This window comes from Pelophylax lessonae (assembly GCF_965119305.1).
Source record: "Pelophylax lessonae genome assembly, chromosome: 5".
Taxonomy (NCBI): domain Eukaryota; kingdom Metazoa; phylum Chordata; class Amphibia; order Anura; family Ranidae; genus Pelophylax; species Pelophylax lessonae.
In genome coordinates this window covers 24,584,921-24,607,996 of record NC_138772.1, presented here as the reverse complement: position 1 = coordinate 24,607,996, position 23,076 = coordinate 24,584,921, and the positions used below count along the sequence as shown (strand labels likewise).

Sequence of the window (23,076 nt, the reverse complement as noted above, 5' to 3'; positions counted from 1 at the left end):
GGCATACACCCTTTTAAAGTCTGGCGCACCACTATCATTTTGAAATCTCATAGCAGCTCTGGGCCTAGCCGGTTTGACACACATCCCTTGCTTGGCGCATGTGCTGAATTTGGTGGTGCAGAAAGTGCGGGCCGTTTGTGCTCGCTTTCGGCGTTCTCACCTTGCTGCTGCTCGCCTGTCAGCGCTGCAGCGTAACTTCGGCCTTCCCGCTCACCGCCTCATATGTGACGTGCCCATAAGGTGGAACTCCACCTTGCACATGCTGGTCAGATTGTGCGAGTGTGAGTCGCTCTGCGGAACAGCACCACTTCATCAGTAATACAGTGGGTACGGAAAGTATTCAGACCCCCTTAAATTTTTCACTCTTTGTTATATTGCAGCCATTTGCTAAAATCATTTAAGTTCATTCTTCTTCCTCATGAATGTACACATAGCACCCCATACTGACAGAAAAACACAGAATTGTTGACATTGTTGCAGATTTATTAAAAAAGAAAAACTGAAATATCACATGGTCCTAAGTATTCAGACCCTTTGCTGTGACACTCATATATTTAACTCAGGTGCTTTCCATTTCTTCTGATCATCCTTGAGATGGTTCTACACCTTCATTTGAGTCCAGCTGTGTTTGATTATACTGATTGGACTTGATTAGGAAAGCCACACACCTGTCTATATAAGACCTTCCAGATCACAATGCATGTCAGAGCAAATGAGAATCATGAGGTCAAAGGAACTGCCTGAAGAGCCCAGAGACAGAATTGTGGCAAGGCACAGATCTGGCCAAGGTTACAAAAAGATTTCTGCTGCACTCAAGGTTCCTAAGAGCACAGTGGCCTCCATAATCCTCAAATGGAAGACGTTTGGGACAACCAGAACCCTTCCTAGAGCTGGCCGTCCGGCCAAACTGAGCTATCGGGGGAGAAGTGCCTTGGTGAGAGAGGTAAAGAAGAACCCAAAGATCACTGTGGCTGAGCTCCAGAGATGCAGTCAGGAGATGGGAGAAAGTTGTAGAAAGTCAACCATCACTGCAGCCCTCCACCAGTCGGAGCTTTATGGCAGAGTGGCCCGACGGAAGCCTCTCCTCAGTGTAAGAAACATGAAAGCCCGCATGGAGTTTGCTAAAAAACACCTGAAGGACTCCAAGATGGTGAGAAATAAGAGTCTCTGGTCTGATGAGACCAAAATAGAACTTTTTGGCCTTAATTCTAAGCGGTATGTGTGGAGAAAACCAGGCACTGCTCATCACCTGTCCAATACAGTCCCAACAGTGAAGCATGGTGGTGGCAGCATCATGCTGTGGGGGTGTTTTTCAGCTGCAGGGACAGGACGACTGGTTGCAATCGAGGGAAAGATGAATGCGGCCAAGTACAGGGATATCCTGGACAAAAACCTTCTCCAGAGTGCTCTGGACCTCGGACTGGGCCGAAGGTTTACCTTCCAACAAGACAATGACCCTAAGCACACAGCTAAAATAACGAAGGAGTGGCTTCACAACAACTCCGTGACTGTTCTTGAATGGCCCAGCCAGAGCCCTGACTTAAACCCAATTGAGCATCTCTGGAGAGACCTAAAAATGGCTGTCCACCAACGTTTACCATCCAACCTGACAGAACTGGAGAGGATCTGCAAGGAGGAATGGCAGAGGATCCCCAAATCCAGGTGTGAAAGACTTGTTGCATCTTTCCCAAAAAGACTCCTGGCTGTATTAGATCAAAAGGGGGCTTCTACTAAATACTGAGCTAAGGGTCTGAATACTTAGGACCATGTGATATTTCAGTTTTTCTTTTTTAATAAATCTGCAACAATGTCAACAATTCTGTGTTTTTCTGTCAGTATGGGGTGCTATGTGTACATTCATGAGGAAGAAGAATGAACTTAAATGATTTTAGCAAATGGCTGCAATATAACAAAGAGTGAAAAAATTTAAGGGGGTCTGAATACTTTCCGTACCCACTGTAACTGGGCCTCCATGCGAGACCTGTGTGCCTTGTTGCGCTGTTTCGAGTACTCCACCAACATGGCCAGTGCCGATGATGCCGTTCTCAGCTTAACTATCCCACTTCTATGCCTTCTTGAAAAAACACTTTGGGCGATGATGGAAGAGGATGTGGCACAGGATGAGGAGGAGGAGGAGGATGAAGAGGTAACATTTCCAAGGCTTTCAGGGCAGTCATTCACAAGTGGCTCCGAGGGTGGTTTCCTGCACACACAAACGCCAGGGACACAATTGTTCAGCAGGGGCACAGTTCTGGAGGATGACGAGGATGAGGAGGAGGAGATGGAGGAGGATATGGAACCATGTTCCCAGCAGGGTGGCACCCAGGCCAGCTCATGGCCATCACTGGTGCTTGGATGGGGGGATACAGAGGACACGGACGATACACCTCCCACAGAGGACAGCTTTTCGTTGACGCTGGGCAGCCTGGCATACATGAGCGATTACATGCTGCAGTGTCTCCGCAATGACAGCCGAGTTTCCCACATAGTAACTTGTGCTGATTACTGGGTGGCCACCCTGCTGGATCCCAGTTACAAGGACAACGTACCATCCTTAATTCCCTCACTGGAGCGTGATCGCAAGATGCCCGAGTACAAGCGCACGCTGGTAGACGCGCTGCTGGTGGCATTCCCACCTGACAGCGGGGGCACAGTGGAAGCACAAGGCCAAGGCAGGGGAGGAGGAGGAAGAGGTCGTCAATGCTGCCAGGGCACCGCCAGCACCTCAGAAGGCAGGGTTAGCATGGCCGACATGTGGAAAAGCTTTGTCAGCACGCCACAACAAGCAGCAGCACCAGCAGCTGATATGGAACATCATAGCAGGAGGCATTTAACTAACATGGTGGAGCAGTATGTGTGCACACGCCTAGACGTACTGAATGACGGGTCTGCCCCCTTCAACTTCTGGGTGTCCAAGTTGGGCACATGGGCTGAGCTTTCCCTTTACGCTTTGGAGGTGCTGGCGTGCCCTGCAGCCAGTGTATTATCTGAACGGGTATTTAGCAGGGCTGGGGGCGTTATCACAGACAAGCACAGCCGCCTGTCCAGAGCCAATGTGGACAAGCTCACGTTCATTAAAATGAACCAGGTATGGATCCTACAGGACTTGTCCGTACCTTGTGCAGAATAGTCATGTATACCGGCCTTACCCAGCCATTGCTGGATTTGATCTTTCTTACTCTTTTGGGGTGTACCCGAATTTAAAAAATGTTTTTATTAAAAACCAAAACCAGCATTGGCTACCTCGTCCTCCTCCTCCACTGCCGCCGCTGCTTCCACCTACACCCCCATATCCACCGCCATATCCTCCACCACCTCAACCTCCTACTCCATATGGGCCCCGTCCTCCTCCTACATCATTAAAAAGAAGATGATTGTTTTTTATTTTTCTGTTTTTTATGTTCTTTTAAGTTATTTCCCTATCCACATTTGTTTGCAGAGCACTTGCCATGCTCTTAAGATGATTTTGCTGCCATTTGCAGCCCTCTAGCCCTTTCCATGTGTGTTTTAGAGGCATTTTAGTCCTCAAAAGTTCGGGTCTCCATTGACTACAATGGGGTTCGGGATCGGGACAAAGTTCGGGTTAAGTCCGGGTCACGAACCCAGACTTTTTTATCAAGTTCAGTTGAACCCGATGAACCCGAACATCCAGATGTTCGCTCAACTCTACCTAAGACCACTTTTCTCATGCAACAGGAGAAGAGACCAGCCATCAGCATCCTCCTGGGACTCTGCTTCCCACCAAAGACACCCTGTCACATGTCCCCCTGACTTTTATGAGCAATCCCAGGATGCACTGCAAGAGTGCGAAACCACTGAGACTCCCACAAAAGCCAATGCGTCACTGGCTGGGTTTCCTCCACTGTCCAACAAGCTCCCTTATTGGATACAGAGGGGACACTCGCTCAGACCCAGTGGATCACACCTGGAAACATGCAACAGGCAACCCAATAGATCAGACTCCCCTGATAAGCAGAAGGAGCATAAGATGCTTTTACCTAGCACCTAACTAGGAGGGTGCTACACAAGTATGTTCCCACCCAGGAATTCCCCCCAAGCGTGCTGCTACTTCACACAAAGGCAGCTCAAAGCTCCAAGAAGAAAAAAAAATCCCCGTCTGAAAGTATGTGAGAGACTGAAAGGTATCCAGAAAAGAAGACATGGACATGATTCTTTGCTCTGGGAAGACATATAAACTGCATGAAGGCATGGGTGAGATTCTAGTAAATGTAGCTCAGAATACCACATCTTCTTTACCAAAATATACCAGATTATACACAGCAAGATGCCTCATCAATAGCAATACAGTGGCAATGTGGCTCAAAAGTGAGAGGGATGGTGGGAAGTTCAATGGGAAGTGGATAAAGAAGAAAGCGGGGAGAGGGGGTAAGGTCTGTTTCTGCTTTTTGAGTCATTCCTTGGTGTAGCTATTGGGCTTCAGATCATTAACCTGTCATTTTTGGTTCCGTTTTAATTTTAATTGCCTCACATTCTAGTCAAGTACACTTTGGTGTACGTTTATGAAACTGTGAATTTTTTTCTCCGTTCACTTCTCGGCAGTTCTCCGAGGAAAATGATCTCCTCTGGCACCCTTTTTATGAAGTGGTGAACTTTAGTTCCCACAGGGTGAACAGAGGAGAACTGTTTCTTCGGAGAAGGGCCGAGATCTGTGTACAAGTGAATGGGGCTGCCTGTAATCTCTTGAGACAAAGCGAGATTACCATAACCAGTGAAAATTTATTAAGCAGTGATAGATTATCACTGTTGAGTACACGTGCATTCGACCCCCACTAATATTAATAAAATAATTAATCCCCCTACATAAATATATGTATATACTGCTTACGCACACACACACATACATTTTATATATACAGTATATACACACATTAAATATCTATCTATATATATATATATATATATATATATATATATATATATATATACACACACACACACAATATATCTATATATATATATATATCTATATATATATATATATATATATATATATACACACACACAGTATATATATGTATATACACACATAAATATGGCAGGGGGACATGATTACTGTGTTGGGGGGTCTGAACCAGGAAGAGGGAAGTCAATAATCTTCCTTCTTCCCCCTCAGTTCTCCCCCCATTCTGTCTTCTCTCCCCGATTCACCACCTCCAGGCTGGTGAATCTGGGAGTGTGAATTCTAGCACAGATCACTAGTGAAGTGCGGAGATCGCAGCTTAATAAACTGGCCGTTTCTGTGTCAGTCAATGACAGATTCTCCATCTGTAGAGATGATCAGCGTTCTCCCTGGATCATCTCTGTTTCATAAACCAATAATGATCGGAAATGAGCTGCGATCAGCAGGATCACTGCTCATCTCAGTTTCATAAAAGGACACCTTTGTCATAATGTAGAATGTCTAGTTGACTTGAAGACTACGAGCTCTGAAGCCCTGAAGCAGCAAAGTATCCTCCAGCTATTACATTTCCACCACCAAACCATTAATAGCAAAGAGAACACCAGACCCGATATACAGTATTTCACAAAAGTGAGAACACCCCTCACATTTCTGTAAATATTTTATTCTATCTTTTCATGTGACAACACTGAAGAAATGACACTTTGCTACAATGTAAAGTAGTGAGTGTACAGCTTGTATAACAGTGTAAATTTGCTGTCCCCTCAAAATAACTCAACACACAGCCATTAATGTCTAAACTGCTGGCAACAAAATTGAGCACACTCCCAAGGGAAAATGTCCAAATTGGACCCAAAGTGTCAATAATGTGTGAGGCCACCATTATTTTCCAGCACTGCCTTAACCCTCTTGGGCATGGAGTTCACCAGAGCTCCACAGATTGCCACTGGAGTCCTCTCCCCCCCCCCCTTCATGATGACATCACGGAGCTGGTAGATGTTAGAGACCTTGCCCTCCTCCACCTTCGGTTTGAAGATGCCCCACAGATGCTCAATAGGGCTTAGGCCTGGAGACATGCTTGGCCAGTCCATCACCTTTACCCTCAGCTTCTTTAGCAAGGCAGTGGTTGTCTTGGGGTGTGTTTGGGGTCATTATGTTGGAATACTGCCCTGCAGCCCTGTCTCCAAAGGGAGCAGATCATGCTCTGCTTCAGTAGGTCCCGATACATGTTAGCATTCATGGTTCCCTCAATGAACTGTAGCTCCCCAGTGCCGGCAGCACTCATGTGGCCCCAGTCCGTGACACTCCCACCACCATGCTTGACTGTAGGCAAGACACACTTGTCTTTGTACTCCTCACCTGGCTCCCACCACACACGCTTGACACCATCTGAACCAAATATGTTTATCTTGGTCTCATCAGACCACAGGACATGGTTCCAGTAATCCATGTCCTTAGTTTGCTTGTCTTCAGCAAACTGTTTGCAGGCTTTCTTGTGCATCATCTTTAGAAAAGGCTTTGTTCTGGGATGACAGTCATGCAGACCGATTTGATGCAGTGTGCAGCGTATGGTCTGAGCAATGACATGTTGAACCCCCACCCCTTTAACCTTTGCAGCAATGCTGGCAGCAACAATTCTTTTTTTCAGATCCTCAGAGAGTTCTTTGCCATGAGGTGCCATGTTGAACTTCCAGTGGCCAGTATGAGAGAGTGAGAGCGATAATCCCAAATTAAACACACCTGCTCCCCATTCACACCTGAGACCTTGTAACACTAACGAGTCACATGACACCGGGGAGGGAAAATGGGTAATTGGGCCCAATTTGGACATTTTCACTTAAAGGTGTACTCACTTTTGTTGCCAGCGGTTTAGACATTAATGGCTGTGTGTTGAGTTATTTTGAGGGGACAGCAAATTTACACTGTTATACAAGCTGTACACTCACTACTTTACATTGTAGCAAAGTATAATTTCTTCAGTGTTGTCACATGAAAAGATATAATAATTGTTTACAAAAATGTGAGGGGTGTACTCACTTTTGTGAGATTCTGTATCTGAGATATAAATAAGACAGGTTCCACAGCATACTTCTTAATGGGGTTCTAATTATTGCCACCCAATCTGGAACACCCAATTCTAAATTCATGGATTTGAAATGGTGGCAAATGTAGGGGTATACTTGTTTTACCCATATGCAAAATATAGACCAAGAAAATGAATACACCTTGTTGTTTTTATGTGTTGTTTTTTTGCAGCATATCTTTCTTATGTAGGAGCTTATAGACAGGTGTGGTCTATTTTCTCTAGTGTAGGTGGAGCTCATCCACAGCGGCAATGCAAGTGGAGGAGGAAAATGAGAGGAACCTAGTTCCTCTATGTTCTCCTCGGTCACAGAGAGGCATAATCCGATTGGATGCTGGTGTCCCATGTGACATTTGTGGCCATCTTAGGTCAGTAAGAGTCTATTCAAGATCATGGCTCCTTGGGTTGGCACGCATTTTGCATGTGGCTAGAGTAGGGACAGGTCACCCATTTGTCAGGGACAGTGCTTAGCATCAGGGACACACCATCCTTCCTGGAAGCCTTTCCACTTGGGTACGGACCGGCCAGGCTGAATTCTGCCCCTCGAGACAGGTGCTGTTGGCACACTGGAGACCTTCCGCTACCGCTCTTCTTTGTTTCATCCTGTGAGTGGTCCCAGTTGGGTTTCCTTCTCGCTGGACTCGTTGTGTATTTGTCAGGGAATAAATCACATAAGAACAGGCACATTTGGCAATACTCAGCATAGCAACACTAATTTGAGCAGAAATGCACACGGATGTTGCGTGCGGATGTTGCTGAGTTCTCTGCACTCAGCCACAAAGGGAACCCTCCCACCACTCCGACTTCCGACTAGGTACGTGACAGTAATTCTGAACTTCAATTTCAATACGGTTTTATTTTCTGCATCTGGACTCTAAGTGTTTTCTGATTTTACATTTTTAATATGGCTGTATTTTACTAAGAATGAGAGACAGGAATACGCTGTATAAAAACTGTGCAATTGGTCTAGTTTTTAGGCGAGTGTTGTTAATACCTTTATTGCATATCTGTTTAAAATACCTGGAGGAGTTCTTTTGATTACCTAACTGCTGCCATTAGTGTATTCCAACCCTCCTCCTCACCTAGTGTTCCAAAATCATTTTTATTTTCTTTTTTACCTTTATATTATTCTTACCTCCCGGTGGACGGCTGCAGCACCAAGCCAGACCCAACGACACCAGCAAAACCAAAGCTACCAGAGTCTTCATTCTGGAGGAGACATCAGAACACAGAGAGTCAGTTACCATAATATGTTACAAGAAAAGGGGATTCTGCATCCCTTCCTCAATATCATCTCTTCACTCTCTGGTACTTAGAAATACCTTGACTAGTATTAAAATAAATCCTCTTTTGATCAGATCTGTAATTTCATATCAATGATACAACCGAAAGTAAAGCATATATTTGTATATATAAAAAAAATATATATATTATTTTTTTTTTTTAGTTTGTGACAAAGTGTCTGGAGCTCGGAGGAGAAACCATCTTTGGGTCATAGAGGTAACAAGTGGTTATGAGACGACTTTGGTCATTTAATACACACTTAATGCAGTCCCTGTTGCAATATATGTAAAACAATGATATATATATATATATTTATATATAAATTGTGACCTTTATTGTATGGAACTGTATACCTAGGGTAGATTTTTACAGCCTATACCTTTACAGTATATCCAGCACTTTCATTACTCTCTTGACCCCTGGAAGATTTCCTCCTTCATGACCAGGCCATTTTCTGCAATATGACACTGCATCACTTTAACTGACAACTGCGTGATCATGAATAGGGTATTACCGATGCTACTCCCATATGACCCCTTAAACACTATGTTAAACTATAAAAACACCAGTGACACCAGTTTTGGAGAAAAGTGGTCCAGTGGGCCATTTATTAACAAAATTAACCAAAACACATAAATTATTAACATAACCATAAATACTCCAGTATCCCTGAAATGAGTTGTTGGTCTTGGGAGGCACCAAATTCCAATTGACTATGTATCAGCGTAACTCGTTAAACGGTCCCCAGCCGCGCAACACCAGCTCGGGGACAACCCACTTGACCACTGATACCTCCTTGTTACCACTTCCCGTTAATCCACTATTAACCGGGATACACTAGAGGGCTCCATACCTTAGATGGGTCACCCTATGAACTTTGTTACCAACAACTGATTTTACTGCCTCCAAAGACCCCCAACCGCCAACACAAAACCAACCAAAAAGCACAACAAACCAACCCATTCAACCCAAAACCCCACATCCAAATAAACCCAACCAGCAAAACAAATCTTCGGAGAACGCACCCAATCCAGGACGGGAAGGTGGGGATCCTTTCTTCTTGGCTCCCGAAAAATTGTGCTGAAACCGTAAGTAAACCCCCCCACTTCATTCTCTAACTACCCCACCTACCTGACACTGACCAATCCCTGACCTTGACCTCCACTTGAACCAGCTGCCTTAACACTTGACTGACCGTAGCCCATTAAACCCTTCCATGAGGCCCTACGCTTATTTATTTATTTATTTTTTTTTGCTGCGGGCCTTTCTTACAATGCTGTATATAAATTAAATGTATGTGCCCCCCCCCCCTCACAAATAGAGCTTTCTTTTGGTGGTATTTGATCACCTTTGCAGGGTTTTTTTTTCTGCGTTCTATATAAAAAGACTGACAATTTTGAAAAAAAAAAACACAATATTTTTACTTTCTGCTATAAAACATATGCAATAACAAAATTGAAAAAAAAAAATCAAATTTGTTTATTAATCAGAGATGTATAATAACTAAGTAGAACTACTTCACTACTGTACTTAAGTACCGAAAGGCGGTATCTGTACTTTCCTGGAGTAGAATTTTTTTCTCCTACTTCCACTTTTACTTCACTACATTTTTTCGATGATTTCAATACTTCTACTCTGATATTTTTTTTTTGTGCTGCATAGTTACTCGTTACAATTATAAAAATTACCACTGCCAGAACAGTAGATGGCAGGTTTCATGAAGCTCAAACAAATGTGTATAATGTCATGTGTAAATCAGCGCATACGAAAATAAATGCTACTGTATGTATAAATAAAAGCTGCTATACCAAATCTTTCCACTAAAAAGAAAATATGAAACAAACAAATTGTGATTGTCCTTTAGGTTAATCATTTGAAATAATAAAAAACAATATGATGTTCAAACTTTTGACTTCTTTCTTTAATAACTACATAACACAGTACTTGTACTTTTACTTTCAGTACTTGAGTAGCATTTTTTTTTTAAAAAAAAACTACTGATACTTTTACTTTCAGTACTTGAGTAGCAAAATGTAAAAAAAACTACTTGCAATACTTAAGTACAAAAAATGTTGAATACTTTAGTACTTCTACTCAAGTCACTTTTTGATTGAGCACTTGTACTTTTACTCAAGTATGGGTTTCGAGTACTTTATACAACTCTGTTATTAATTCATAAATTAACTGCATATTCCAGATGGGGTCTAATTAATGATTTGTACAGGGGCAAAATGATATCTCTCTCTCTCTGGACTCCATGCCTCTCCTAATATAAGAAAGGACTTTGCTTGCTTTGGAAACCCCAGCTTGGCATTGCATGCTATTATAAAGCTTAGGATCTACCAGAACCTCCATATCCTTCACACAAGTTCATTTGAGTGGGCTGCTGTTCCGCGTGAACTGCACAAAAAAGGTGCATGTGCCTTTATAAAAATGCGGTCACAGGAAAACCACATGGTCTTTTAAACCATACGCTTTCCCCGTGGTTCCCACCCCCCACAATCGCGCTGCGTGCTGAGATGCGTGGGGTGACTTTCACAATGAATGGCAGCCCCGCACGTCTCGCAATAGCAGATTCCCGCACACACAACCGGAACGCACAGTCCACGCTCGTATGAACTGAGCTTAGTAAGTTGCATGGCAAGTTTTTAAAAAAATTTAATTTTTTTAAACAATTTTTTGGAAAATGAAGAAATTAAAATTAATTTTTTTTCACAACTTTTTACATACTGTCACCAGTGCAGTACAGCGTCATCATATATGACTGGTGTGCTGACAATCAGGAATACTGAACAACTGGACCTGTTGGACCAGTGACACTAATACAGTGATTAGTGCTACAAAATATGCACTGTCACTGTACTAATGACACTGGCAGGGAAGAGGTAATTTCAGGGGCGATCAAAGCGTTAAATGTGTCCCTAGAGAGTGCTTGCTAACTGTGGGGGAGGTGCTTATACTGTGGGAAGGCAGAGATCCGTGTTCTTGCTTAGCAGAAACACAGGATCCATGCCTTCCCTTGTCACAGAACGGTGATCTGCCTTCCACCATTCTGCCTCTGTCGGGAATGATTTGCAGGCCGGGTCCGCCAGACCTGCTGATTGGTTCTCACTGGACTTAGGCGGCGCACATGCACGCTGCAAACCCAGAAGTGGAGATGATGTACAGGTACGTGATTTCGCCTGTAGGAGCCACCGGAATGCAGTATATATACGTGGGGCGGTCGGCAAAGCAATGGCCTATTTGCTTAGTGGAAAAGGAACATGCAAAATGAAGTCTGTAGAAATGTAGAAATCGAGAAATTCACTAAAAATGCCAGACTTTTAAATACAATAAATGATCTCTTGGACATAATTTGAGATGTCCTTCGAACAGAAATCAGTGACGGGAAAAATGTGTGAACATTATGTGCCAGAAAAATTCACACTTACCCCTAAGCATAAATTTCCTTTGCAAGCCACAATTCTAACCAAAAAAAAATTCACCCACTTCCAGTAAAAATCCCCCCTCCTAGCACAAATCCTCTACCTTTTCCCTCTGAGCAAAAATCCTCTCTCTCCCTCCAAATTCCCCTCTCCCAGGACAAATTCCCCCAAATCCCCACTTTTAGCACTAATCCCCCCCCCTCAAATATCCCCTCCTATCACAGATCCTCCACCCCTAAAATGTTTCCTCTGAGCAAAAATCCTCTCCCTCCCTCCAAATTCCCCTCTCCCAGGACAAATCCCCCCCAGATCTTTTAGCAATAATCCCCCCCCCCTCGTTAAATGTCCCCTCCTAGCACAAATCCCCCCAATCAGTCATATTAGCACAAATACCAATAAAAAACAAACAGTGTTGCGCCAGAAAAACAACTGTGATATAAGGCTCCATTCACACTAATACGACTTGTCAGGCGACTTGGTCAGCCTGACAAGTCGTGCACCGTCGCGGTCCATTGTGTAGTACAGGACCGGTTCTAATAGGAGTGACACAAGTCGCTCCGACTTAGAAAAAGGGTCCTGTACTACTTCGGGGACGACCTGGAGCGACTTGCATAGACATTCATTTTATGAAGTCTGTGCAAGTCGTGCCGAAGTCGCGCTGCACGCGACTTCACAAGTCGCCCCCGAAGTCGTGCCACTGCAGTGTGAATGTGGTGTAAATGAGAGTAAGTGAAATTCATAAATCACAAATAACTGTGAAGAGGATAAAAGTAAATAGACTTTCAAAATGTAAATGACTAAACAAAATCATATATAGTGCAATATATGTGAATAAATGTCCATCAAATAAATCCCAGAATCCAAACAGGTGACACCTCGGTGAATGTGTATTCCTTCCCCATACAAAGTGGCCTCTCACCTTGTTTCTAGACCTGAGTAATGCAGGTCAATCCAAGCATTTTTCCCTCAAACAGGGGAGATGTCAGACTATAAACAGGGAGGCTGATCCTGTATTCCACTTCTGATCATAGATGGTCATACATGTGTAATGGATGTAATACTGGTTATATTAGTGAAATGCCTATTTCACCTTATGGTGCATACCTTATGTATATATGTTACTGCTGAGATTTACTACCTTACTCAAAATGCAATAAGATCACCCCTCCTTTCCTTGAAGTAAGATGGCGCTTGAACAGGGAGACTACACCCCAAAATAAGAACTCGTCATGTCCTGGAAGGAAGACATAGACACATAGACACTCCAATCTGCCCAGTAAACCTCAATACCCTTTGAAGCCAGCTCAATTCGTAGCTATCTCAGCATAGGTCGAGACCCTTTGTCTATTGAAGCTCTGATACCCTGTACTTCTGAATGTAATGCCTCAAGGTGCCCAAAATTCCCCATCCCGATTTGCCAAGGCAATGACATCCATTTGAGACACATGGATCCAACTCCACCCAGAGGTCGTGCTCCTTCAGTATGTGGATGATCTCTTGCTTTGTGCGGACACCCAAGAAGAGGCATCATCAACTCGCTCTGAGAGCCTCCTTTCCTACTTGGCCAACCAAGACTGCAAAGCCACAAAACACAAGATCCAATGGTGCAAAGGCACAGTGGTCTCTCTTGGTCACCGCATCTCAGAAGGCATACGACTTCTTACCCAAGAACAAGTCGCCACAATCAAGGCCATTCAAGTGCCAATGGGTCAGAGATCCCTCCATCCCATCCCTCCATCCTTGCTGGGACTGATCTCCTACTGCCGTTCCTGCATTTCCGATGCATCCCTACTGATGCGCTCCCTGTATGATGCCCTGAAGATCGATCCTTCCCTACTATCAACAAAAACCCTCACCAACTTTGAACTTCTTAAAGAAATTCTGTCCATGGTCCCCGCCCTCCACCTTTGGAACTATGAGAAGCCTTTCAAGCTGTTTGTCTCAGAGAGAGAGGGACATGCCACAAGAGTACTGGTTCAGGCCCATGGCAACAGGCTCAGACCAATTGGGTACTATTATTGCCGCTTGGACCCTGTGGCTAGGAGTGGCCCTTCCTGTTTAAGCTGTTTTTGCTGTCCATATGCTGCTGGACAAAACTTCAGACCTCGTTTAAGCACACCCCCCTCTTCATCTGGCTTCGCAAGACATTTCGGTTTCCCAAAGTGTGCTCTACTCATCCCTGACACTGTGTCCCTCCAAAGGTGTCACTCTCAACCCAGGCCACACTTCTGCCGTTTTTTCGAGGGGGGGACAAGAAGGACGAGAAGGACAAGAAGGAGAAGAAGGAGAAGGACAAGAAGGAGAAAGTGAAGAAGACCCCTATAATACTCCAGATATGCAGACGAAGGAGGCAAGTGCCACACAGGTGGCTAGAGGGTTCCTGACAGCGGCCGGAACACCATTGAAACATGACCCAGCCATCAAGGATTTAATGGATGCACTATTCCTGCCTGAACAAGTGGCTGTCTTGAAGGTTAAAGCACATGGCAGACTGAATTCTCAAGAAGCCAGAGGGAACCACTTGGCGGATATAGCGGCTAAGCAAGCAGCAACAAACCAACGAAAAATGGCCGAAGTGACCGAAGAAGAGAGTGAATTCCCAGTGCAGATGCCATCTGAAAGGCTATACCTAGTCTCTATGCAAGGGGCAGCTCACACAGATGAAAGGGAAAACCCGTTTACCAAAATATATGTATTCAGCATTCGTCCAATGGGAGCATTGGTCTGCACATCTCTCTAAGAACTTAACCACTTGCCGACCGCTCACTGGAGCTCTACTGCGGCAAAGTGGTTAGTTCCCGTCCAGCGACGTATACCTACGTCGCTGGACTCCTCCCCTTGTGGGCGGCGCACGCGCGCCACCGGAGGCTCGCTCCCGCTGTATTCATTCACAGCGGGAGTCGGGCCAGGGGAGGAGCGGCGGCGATCGCCGCTGCTCTTCCCCGAACGTCGGGGAATCGAGACTGGCGATCCGCCCGCTTGTGTAAACAAAGTGGGCGGATCTCCTAAGTGACAGGCAGTGACAGATCGCAGGGTTCAGCATAGCTGAACCTGCGATTTGTCCCTGTGTCACTCAGTCACCTCCCCCCACACATGTCAGTAAGCACCAGGCATACATTAACCCCTCCCTCTCCTATAAAATTAACCCCTTCCCTGCCAGTGTCATTTTTACAGTAACAGTGCATATTTATAGCACTGATTACTGTAGTAATGTCACTGGTACCCCCAAAAGTGTCAAAAATGTCAGTCAAGGGTCCGATCTGTCCGCCGCAATGTTGCAGTCCCACAAAAAAAAAAAAAAAATCGCAGATCGCCGCCATTGCTCGTTAAAAAAACACCAAAAATTACAGAAATCTTTCCCTTAGTTAGTAAACGCAATAACTTTTGCGCAAACCAATCAAAATATGCAAACAAATTGGCCAAAAATTTAAAAAAATTTTGATTTTTACATTTTTTCGGGGGGAATTTCATATAAAAAAATGTGAAAAATATTGTTATTTTTTAAAAATTTACGCTCTTTTTTTGTTTATAGCGCAAAAAGTAAAAATCGCACAGGTGATCAAATACCACCAAAAAAAAGCTCTGTTTGTGGGGAAAAAAGGACGTAAATTTTGCTTGGGTGCGGCGTCGCACGACCGCGCAATTGTCAGTTAAATTCGCACAGTGCCGAATCGCAAAAAGTGGCCTGGACGTAAGACAGCAAAATCCTCCGGTGGTAAAGTGGTTAATGAATTCACTGATCAGCAAATATTACTGGGCCCCAGGATTTATAACCACCTTAACCAGAAATTACTGCGCCTCATGTGCAGTATGTGCAAAATGCAATCCGGTAAGGACAGAAGAGACACCGCAGAAACATTTGGCGAAACCCCTGAATCCGTTCCATGGCGTGACGAACAGGCCTGCATACCTGACGTTGCATCTTTCCCTGATCTACCACAAACTGTGTTTTAAGCAGGCACTGCTGAGTGTCATGTATGTAAGTGCAGCTATTTATTCATTAAATTACTGTTTAAATAAGCAGAGAGCACTAGATTACTTCTTTTTTAATCTTCATGTATGACCATCTATGATCGGAAGTGGAATCCAGGATCAGCCTCCTTGTTTATAGTCTGACATCTCCCCTGTGTGAGGGAAAAATGCTTGGATTGACCTGCATTACTCAGGTCTAGAAACAAGGTGAGAGGCCACTTTGTATGGGGAAGGAATACACATTCACTGAGGTGTCACCTGTTTGGATTCTGGGATTTATTTGATGGACATTTATTCACATATATTGCACTATATATGATTTTGTTTAGTCATTTGCATTTTGAAAGTCTATTTACTTTTATCCTCTTCACAGTTGTTATTTGTGATTTATGAATTTCACTTAGGGCTCTTTCACACGGAGCGGACCATATTGCGATCCGCTCCGGCACTTTTTTTTTTTTCACGGACATAGATGACACTTGTGTCTTCCGCTCCGTATGTCCGCATATCATCCCATCCTTTTGCATAATGTATGTCTATGGGCATTGCGGATGTCAGCGGATGACACCGCTGACATCCGATTTTGCATCCGTTCCGTTTTTTAAAACGGAAGAAAAAATAGGGTTCTGTTCCGTGCCAAAAAACGGAACAGAACTGAAAGGACGAAAATTGGATGTCAGCGGCATCCGCAATCCCATTGACATTCATTATGTCCGTATATCACCCGCAAACGGATGGGGTGATTTACGGACATCCGTGTGAAAGAGCCCTTGCTCTCATTTATATCACAGTTGTTTTTCTGGCACAACACTGTTTATTTTTTATTGGTATTTGATTGTGAAGGTGTAAGCACTTTTAGTGTTTGCAGCCGGATGTGATTTACCTGTGCACACACCATTTTGAAGCCCTAATCAACCTGTGTTGATTTATTGCACATATATTAAAGGTTTTAGCACATAGAGATTATTTATCACATTTTTGTGCTGATAGTTTTTTGATAATTTGATATTAGCACAAATACAACCCCCCATCCCCCTTTTCAGCAAAATCCCCCAAATCCCCACTGTGCCCAGGGCAGCCACCCCTGAATCTGAATCTCTAAATGTGCCTTAAGATTAAGAAGAACAAACACTTTAATTAGCCCCCAGCATTGTCATACTTAGTCATTAATATTACCTGCTCCTTTGAGTCCAGATATAAAGCGGACTACCCTCCTTTCTTTCAAACCTTTTGACCACTTGGAATTCTTACTTAAAGTCTTGGTTTGGCAAAATGTCTTCCTAAAATGCTCTATTACTTTAGAGCAGCGGCCTGGCCCTGGGGCTGCATGTGGCCCGTTGCTTACCTTTATTCGGGCCCTTGAGGGATTATTCCTGCCACTGAAACCAACAATGGGTCATAATTCCTTCCACTAACATCAACAATGGGGCACTATTCCTTCCACTGACACCAACAATGGGGCACTATTCCTTCCACTGACACCAACAATGGGGCACTATTCCTTCCAATGACACTAACAATGGGGCACTATTGATCTTTTATTGAAAAGAATCAAGCAACAAATGTTATACAAAAGTAAAAAACAGAACTATAGTACAATATTCCAACAGAAAACAAAGGAATACACATCCATGTGCAGAATATATACAATATATACATAATCCACTTCCAACATTCATAGAAAACTATTTACATAAAGCAGCAGAGAAGGCCTAAGAGGCACAACCCATCACCTATGTATGCAGCCATTTATCAAAAACTAAGCATTAAGAAAAAATCTAGGGTGATAAGAGACAGAAAGCCACACCCGGGAAAGAGACTCCTGGCAGTCAGGGAGGCTTGAAACCCCTCCACGCCTTCAACCAAGCCCTCTGACCCCACTTGTCTCTTTCAAGCGCCCGAATCTTCCCCACCTCATGCAGAATGTCACACACCACCACCTGAACAGGAAGGAGTTTACGCCGAAGGGTGACCTGACACCGTGCGTTCCAGGTGTAATACTGCCGCAGCAACTTCAGACACGGAGCGACATAGGCTGGGAGCTGACCATGATGACCCCTGAGATTCTTCACTTGGCCACCTTCTTCCCAAAGTCGCAGAAAAGGCCTAAACCAAGATCTAAACATGCCTGCCCATCCAGGAGGTTCCACTGCAAGCATACTACCAATATTAAACTTGAGAAATAGCAGTGAAAATAAAAGAACGGGGTTGACCATACCTAAGCCACCCTCCCTCCTGGATAGATAGGTGACATTCCTCTTGATGGGGTTCAGTCTGTTCCCCCACAGCATCTGGAAGAACACACTATAGATCCTAGCATAGAGAGACACTGGCAAGATGCAGACAGGGCTGACATACAAGAAGATCGGTATCAGGTAAGTCTTAATCAGATCAACCCTTTCCCTCAGAGATAACTTCCATCTCTTCCAGCTGACCACCTTAGTATTGGCAACTTCCAGCCCGCCTTCCCAGTTTTTGAGGCCATAATCGCCAGGTCCAAATTCAATGCCTAATATCTTAATTTTTTCCTGGGGCACTGGAAAGGTGTCCGGGAGATCAAACCCCTCACCTTCCTTTCCCATCCAAAAAACTTCACTCTTTTCCTGATTGATTTTGGAGCCTGATGCTTCAGAGTAACGTGATGTCAGAGAGACCACCTCCTCCGCTTCATCTGTCCCAGTGACAATCACTGACACATCATCCGCATAGGCAACAACCCTCAAAGGCGGCTCACCCGGGATTCCCACTGGTACCCCACACAAGATGCTGCTCTCTAGCCTCCTGATGAAGGGGTCGATTGCAAACACATAGAGCAGGGGACTCAGGGGACAACCCTGGCGCACCCCAGAGCCAACCTCAAAGGACTGTCCAACCCAACCATTAACAAGAGGGAAGCTTTCTGCCCCCTTATACAAGACTTTTAACCAATCGACAAAACCACCCGGCAGACCGTACTTACTAAAGAGCAACCACAGGTACTCATGATTGACACGATCGAAAGCCTTTGCCTGATCCAATGCCAGTAGATACTTTCCCCAGCCTGCAGCCCTGCACTGCTCCAAGGCCTCCCGGACAGCTAAAACCGCTGTGAAGGTGCTCCTACCCTGGATCGAACAGTGCTGATGGCGAGAAAGCAAAGACTCTGCTACTGCCGATAGGCACCAAAAAAGTATCTTCGCCAGCACCTATCGACATTGAGAAGGCTGATGGGGCGCCAATTCTCAATCATCGAAGGATCTTTACCTTTTGAAAGAAGAATCACAGCTGAGTGTCTCATGGAAGGGGGAAGCACCCCCTCAGCAAGACAACTGTTAAAAACCTCTACCAAATGTGGGGCCAGAATAGACTTAAAGACTTTGTAAAACTCAGCCGTCAGACCATGCGGTCCAGGTGACTTTTTGATGGCAAGCTGTTCAATTGCCCTCGTCACCTCTTCAACTGTGATCTCTTCTGTCAAATTTATCAAAGGGACATCTCCACCATTTAGACCTGGAGTAGAGTCCAAAAAGCTTTCCATCTTGTCTCGGTCAAGCTCTTTCCTCCCAAGAAGTTCAGCATAAAAAGACCTCACGACCTCCAGGATCCCTGACCTGGACTTTGTCAAGGAACCTGTACTATCCTTAAGGCCAACGACCATCTTAACAGCTACACCCTGTTTACAGTTCTGGTAAGGGTCAGGCGAGTGGTATTTCCCATAGTCCCGCTCCAGAACCAAAGAGGTATGCCGGTCATATTGACACTTCCTGAGGAGGATTTTCACTTCAGAGATTGCCCCAGGATCTCCTCCTCTCGAGACAAGAATATCCAGCTTCCTCCGCAAACTTTGGTAGGTCATGTATCTATTAAACTGTTTTTTATTGGCTAGGCCCCTGAAGAATCCAGCAATCCTCTTTTTGGTCAGCTCCCACCACTCAGCCTTGCTGCTACAAAAGTCCAAGATGGTCACCTGTGCCTGAAAGAATTCCTCAAAGGATTGTCTAACATGTTCTTCCTCAAGGAGAGTCGAATTTAATCTCCAGATGCCCCTCTGAGGGAAGTCTGAAGCATTCAAGACCACAGATAGCATACAGTGATCAGAGAACTCCACTGCCTGCACCACTGGGGGTGAGAAAGCAGAGGCCTCCTTCAAAAAAAACCTATCTATCCTACTCTGACTATTACCTTGATGAAAGGTGAACCCTGTGTCATCCGGAAGGTGCCTAATGTGCACATCCACAAGACCAGCATCCCTAACCATACTATTTAAAAAAACGCTATCATATCCTAGCCTGTCATTGAAGTCCTTCCTGTCCTTGGGCCTAGTCACAGTATTAAAGTCACCTCCAAAAACCACTTGCCGGGATGTAAAAAGAAATGGCTTGATCCTTGTAAAAAGACATTTCCTGTCCCACTTTGTGTGCGGTCCATAAATATTAATAAGGCGCAGGTCCTGCCCTCCCACAAGGACGTCTAAGACCGTACATCTCCCAATCTCCACCTCAATAACCCGCCGGACAGTTACCATGCCGGTTTTAAACAACACCGCCACCCCGCCGTAAGGCTCGGCCGCAAGAGACCAGTAAGATGGACCATACCTCCACTCTCTCTTGGCCGTATGAATATCTGCCAAGGAGGTGAGCCTAGTCTCCTGCAAAAATAAAATTTCAGCATCTAATTGGCTGAACAAAAAGAAGGCCATAGAACAAGCTCTTACTGACTTAATACTGGCGACATTTATTGTCACCACATTTAAGGGGGAACCGCCATTTGGGTTATTGAGTGGATTGCTTCTTAGCTCCCCTCTGCTGCTCATCACCAGAAGCCTCTCTCTTTCTTGAAGCCTCCTCCAACTCCATTTCAATTTCTGAATTCTGCTCAGAAGAATCCCCAGATGAGGAGATATCCCAAGCAGAAGCCCTAGAACGGTTGGGGACAGACACTGGGGCATCCTGTCCCTGTTCCGTCCTCACCGTCTGTCTCTTCCGCCTCACAACCTTCCTTCTCTCCTCCAGGTACTGCAGGTCAGATTCAGAGATGCTTTCATCTCTTGTTTTCTTCTTCTTCTTTGAAGTATTCACAGAAGACTTCTTTACAGAGGAAGCCGCAGCAGCACCCTTTTTGGTACCCTCTACCACTCCTGGTGGGTGGGGGGCTTCTTTAAGGTCACACTTAGGAAGGGAAGATTTATCGGGAATAACTGACTTGGGGGGCACAGACTTGAAAGGTTCTGACACAAGAGGAGCAGGTAAAGTAGGCTGGGGGGACACAGGGACAGACACAGAAGGAATACTTACAGATACAGGAGGGGTGGGCACAGGGACTGGGGAGGGATCCTGAACAAGACCAGGGGGGTCAGTCACCGCAGAGGAGGGTGGTACACCAGGGGCCTCATCCTCCATCCTGTCCAGCCTTAAGAGGTCATCTATCACCTCTCTATCCATATTATGCCAGGCTTCAGGACATCGGCTGTAGGGGTGGCCAAGGCGCAGGCACAGGTTGCACCTTATCGCCTGGGTGCAGTCCCTGGCCACATGACCCTGTCCCTGACACACTGAACAGATCAGTGCTGAACAAGAGGAGCTAAAATGCCCCTTTTCTCCACAGCGGTGACACAGTTTTGGCTGACCGGGATAAAAAATCCTATCCCTCCCTATAAAGGCAGAGGAGGGCAGGTGACGGACAACATTCCCATCCCTAGCCAACCTGACCGTTACCGACCAACCCCCGGTCCAGATGCCACGCTCATCATAAATTTTATCTGGCCTGGTCAAAACATCCCCATAATTTCTCAACCAGACCTCTAAGTCCCGAGCAGGAAAACTCTCATTTGTGAGAATAATAGTGATTTTCTTTACTGTTGACCTTTGGGAAACTGCCACTGGCACCAGACCTTCCCATTCGGGTCTTGACCTGCACCGAGCCATATATCGTTCCCAGAACAGGTCAAGACCCTCTGGTCTGGTGAAACTAACCGTGTACTCCCGACTTCCAGCCACATGTATCAAGGCATATAGGTCATTAGCCCCAAAACCCATATCCAAGATCAGGTCCACCACCATACGCCGTGCTACAGGGACTGCACCACCTTCCCATTTAAGGAGGACTACGTTCCGCCTTGGACCCCCAGCAGGAGCCATAGACCCAAGACCAGATCCAATGGTGTTCATAGTGGCAGCCTGCAAGGGAAAACCCCGATTGGAAGCGGAGCTCCTCCTTGATTGTATTCCTGGCTTGATGATATTGCCAGGAGCACAGCTTACCACCTGTACAAATGTAGGCTTATTAGGGCCAAGACCCCACACTGATGTCACATTATCAGGTACATTACTATTATTATTTGCAGCTTGGCCTAAACCAGCAGCATTATCAGTTAAACATACAATGGTGGGTCCCACCACACCTGCAATGTTATTAGGTGTAGTTACTGTTTCTAATGCAGTACCAAGTGCTTCCTGCTGCTGCGCTGTAGAGTCCTGGTTAGTTATTACTGAAACAGTTTTGAGCTCAGCAGAAGCAGGGTTAATCGGCTCTTCTGGGTTTTGTAGTTCCTGAGCAGAAATGTCATTTTTTAAACGTAACATTTTCTCAGCAGGCAAAGCATTGCTGAGCACAGGGGTATCATCCTGGGTGTCACTGGGAAAACCCTCATTATTAGGCAAGGTGCTAAAAGGCACAAAAACAGTTTTGTCTATTACCTGAGACTTGATAGCCTTTATCTTATCAGGTACATGATCCGGCAAGTCCTCCACACCACCAAACACCAGCTTATCTCCCTGCACTGGAGACTCCATTACCTGGATTACCTTTAGCATGCCTCCTGAGCCCTGAGATGGCAATGGGCTGCTTACCTCATCTTGAGGGGGAAGGGGGTCAGAACATGGGGTCTCCTCCTCCACCTCCATCTTTGCAAACCTTCGGTCGTTACTAAACTTCTCCCTGAAGGGACCATCCCTGCCTTCCATCATGGCCACGATGGTTTCCTGATGTTCCACACGGACCTTAGCTAATTGGACCTCTGAATCCATGGATCCACGTTTCTTGCTGAACAAGCCTTAACGCTGCTTTCTCAGGCACTTTAAATCCGCTCTAAGCTTGTAGAGCTTGTCTCTTTCCTTATTGAGGACTTTGATCCCGGCCACCACTCGCTCCCGAATGGATCCAGCATCTTCATCCTCACCAGGTGCAGAGAGATCACCAACCACGGCTTGTCCAGGAGCAGGGGTGCCATCCATCCGACCAGGGGATGGCTGAGAGCCTCCAGCAGGAGAGGCCCCGCTGGCCTGCATGGCCTCCCCAGGAAGGAGCCAGCAGGGCTGGGAGGGATTTCACCTCACTCCCCTCTCAAACAGATCACCTGGAGCAGCTCCAGACACACAGCCAGAGAACCTTGCAGCAGCCACACCCGAAGCTGA

The 23,076-nt window shown here is 45.4% G+C and overlaps 2 protein-coding genes across 2 annotated transcripts in view; one reads left to right on the top strand and one right to left on the bottom strand.

The window, feature by feature from the left end:
• LOC309555554 (fucolectin-6-like) overlaps positions 1 to 8,212 on the bottom strand; it is a gene marked incomplete at both ends in the record, with an annotated part of 58,890 nt that extends 50,678 nt beyond the window's left edge. The window contains one exon of the mRNA XM_082257618.1: positions 8,140 to 8,212. Coding sequence (XP_082113744.1) covers positions 8,140 to 8,212 — 73 coding nt within the window. The remainder of the gene's footprint in view (positions 1 to 8,139) is intronic.
• Positions 1 to 23,076, top strand: part of LOC309555861 (fucolectin-like) — a gene marked incomplete at its 5' end in the record, with an annotated part of 554,318 nt that overhangs the window by 199,093 nt on the left and 332,149 nt on the right. The window lies entirely within an intron of this gene.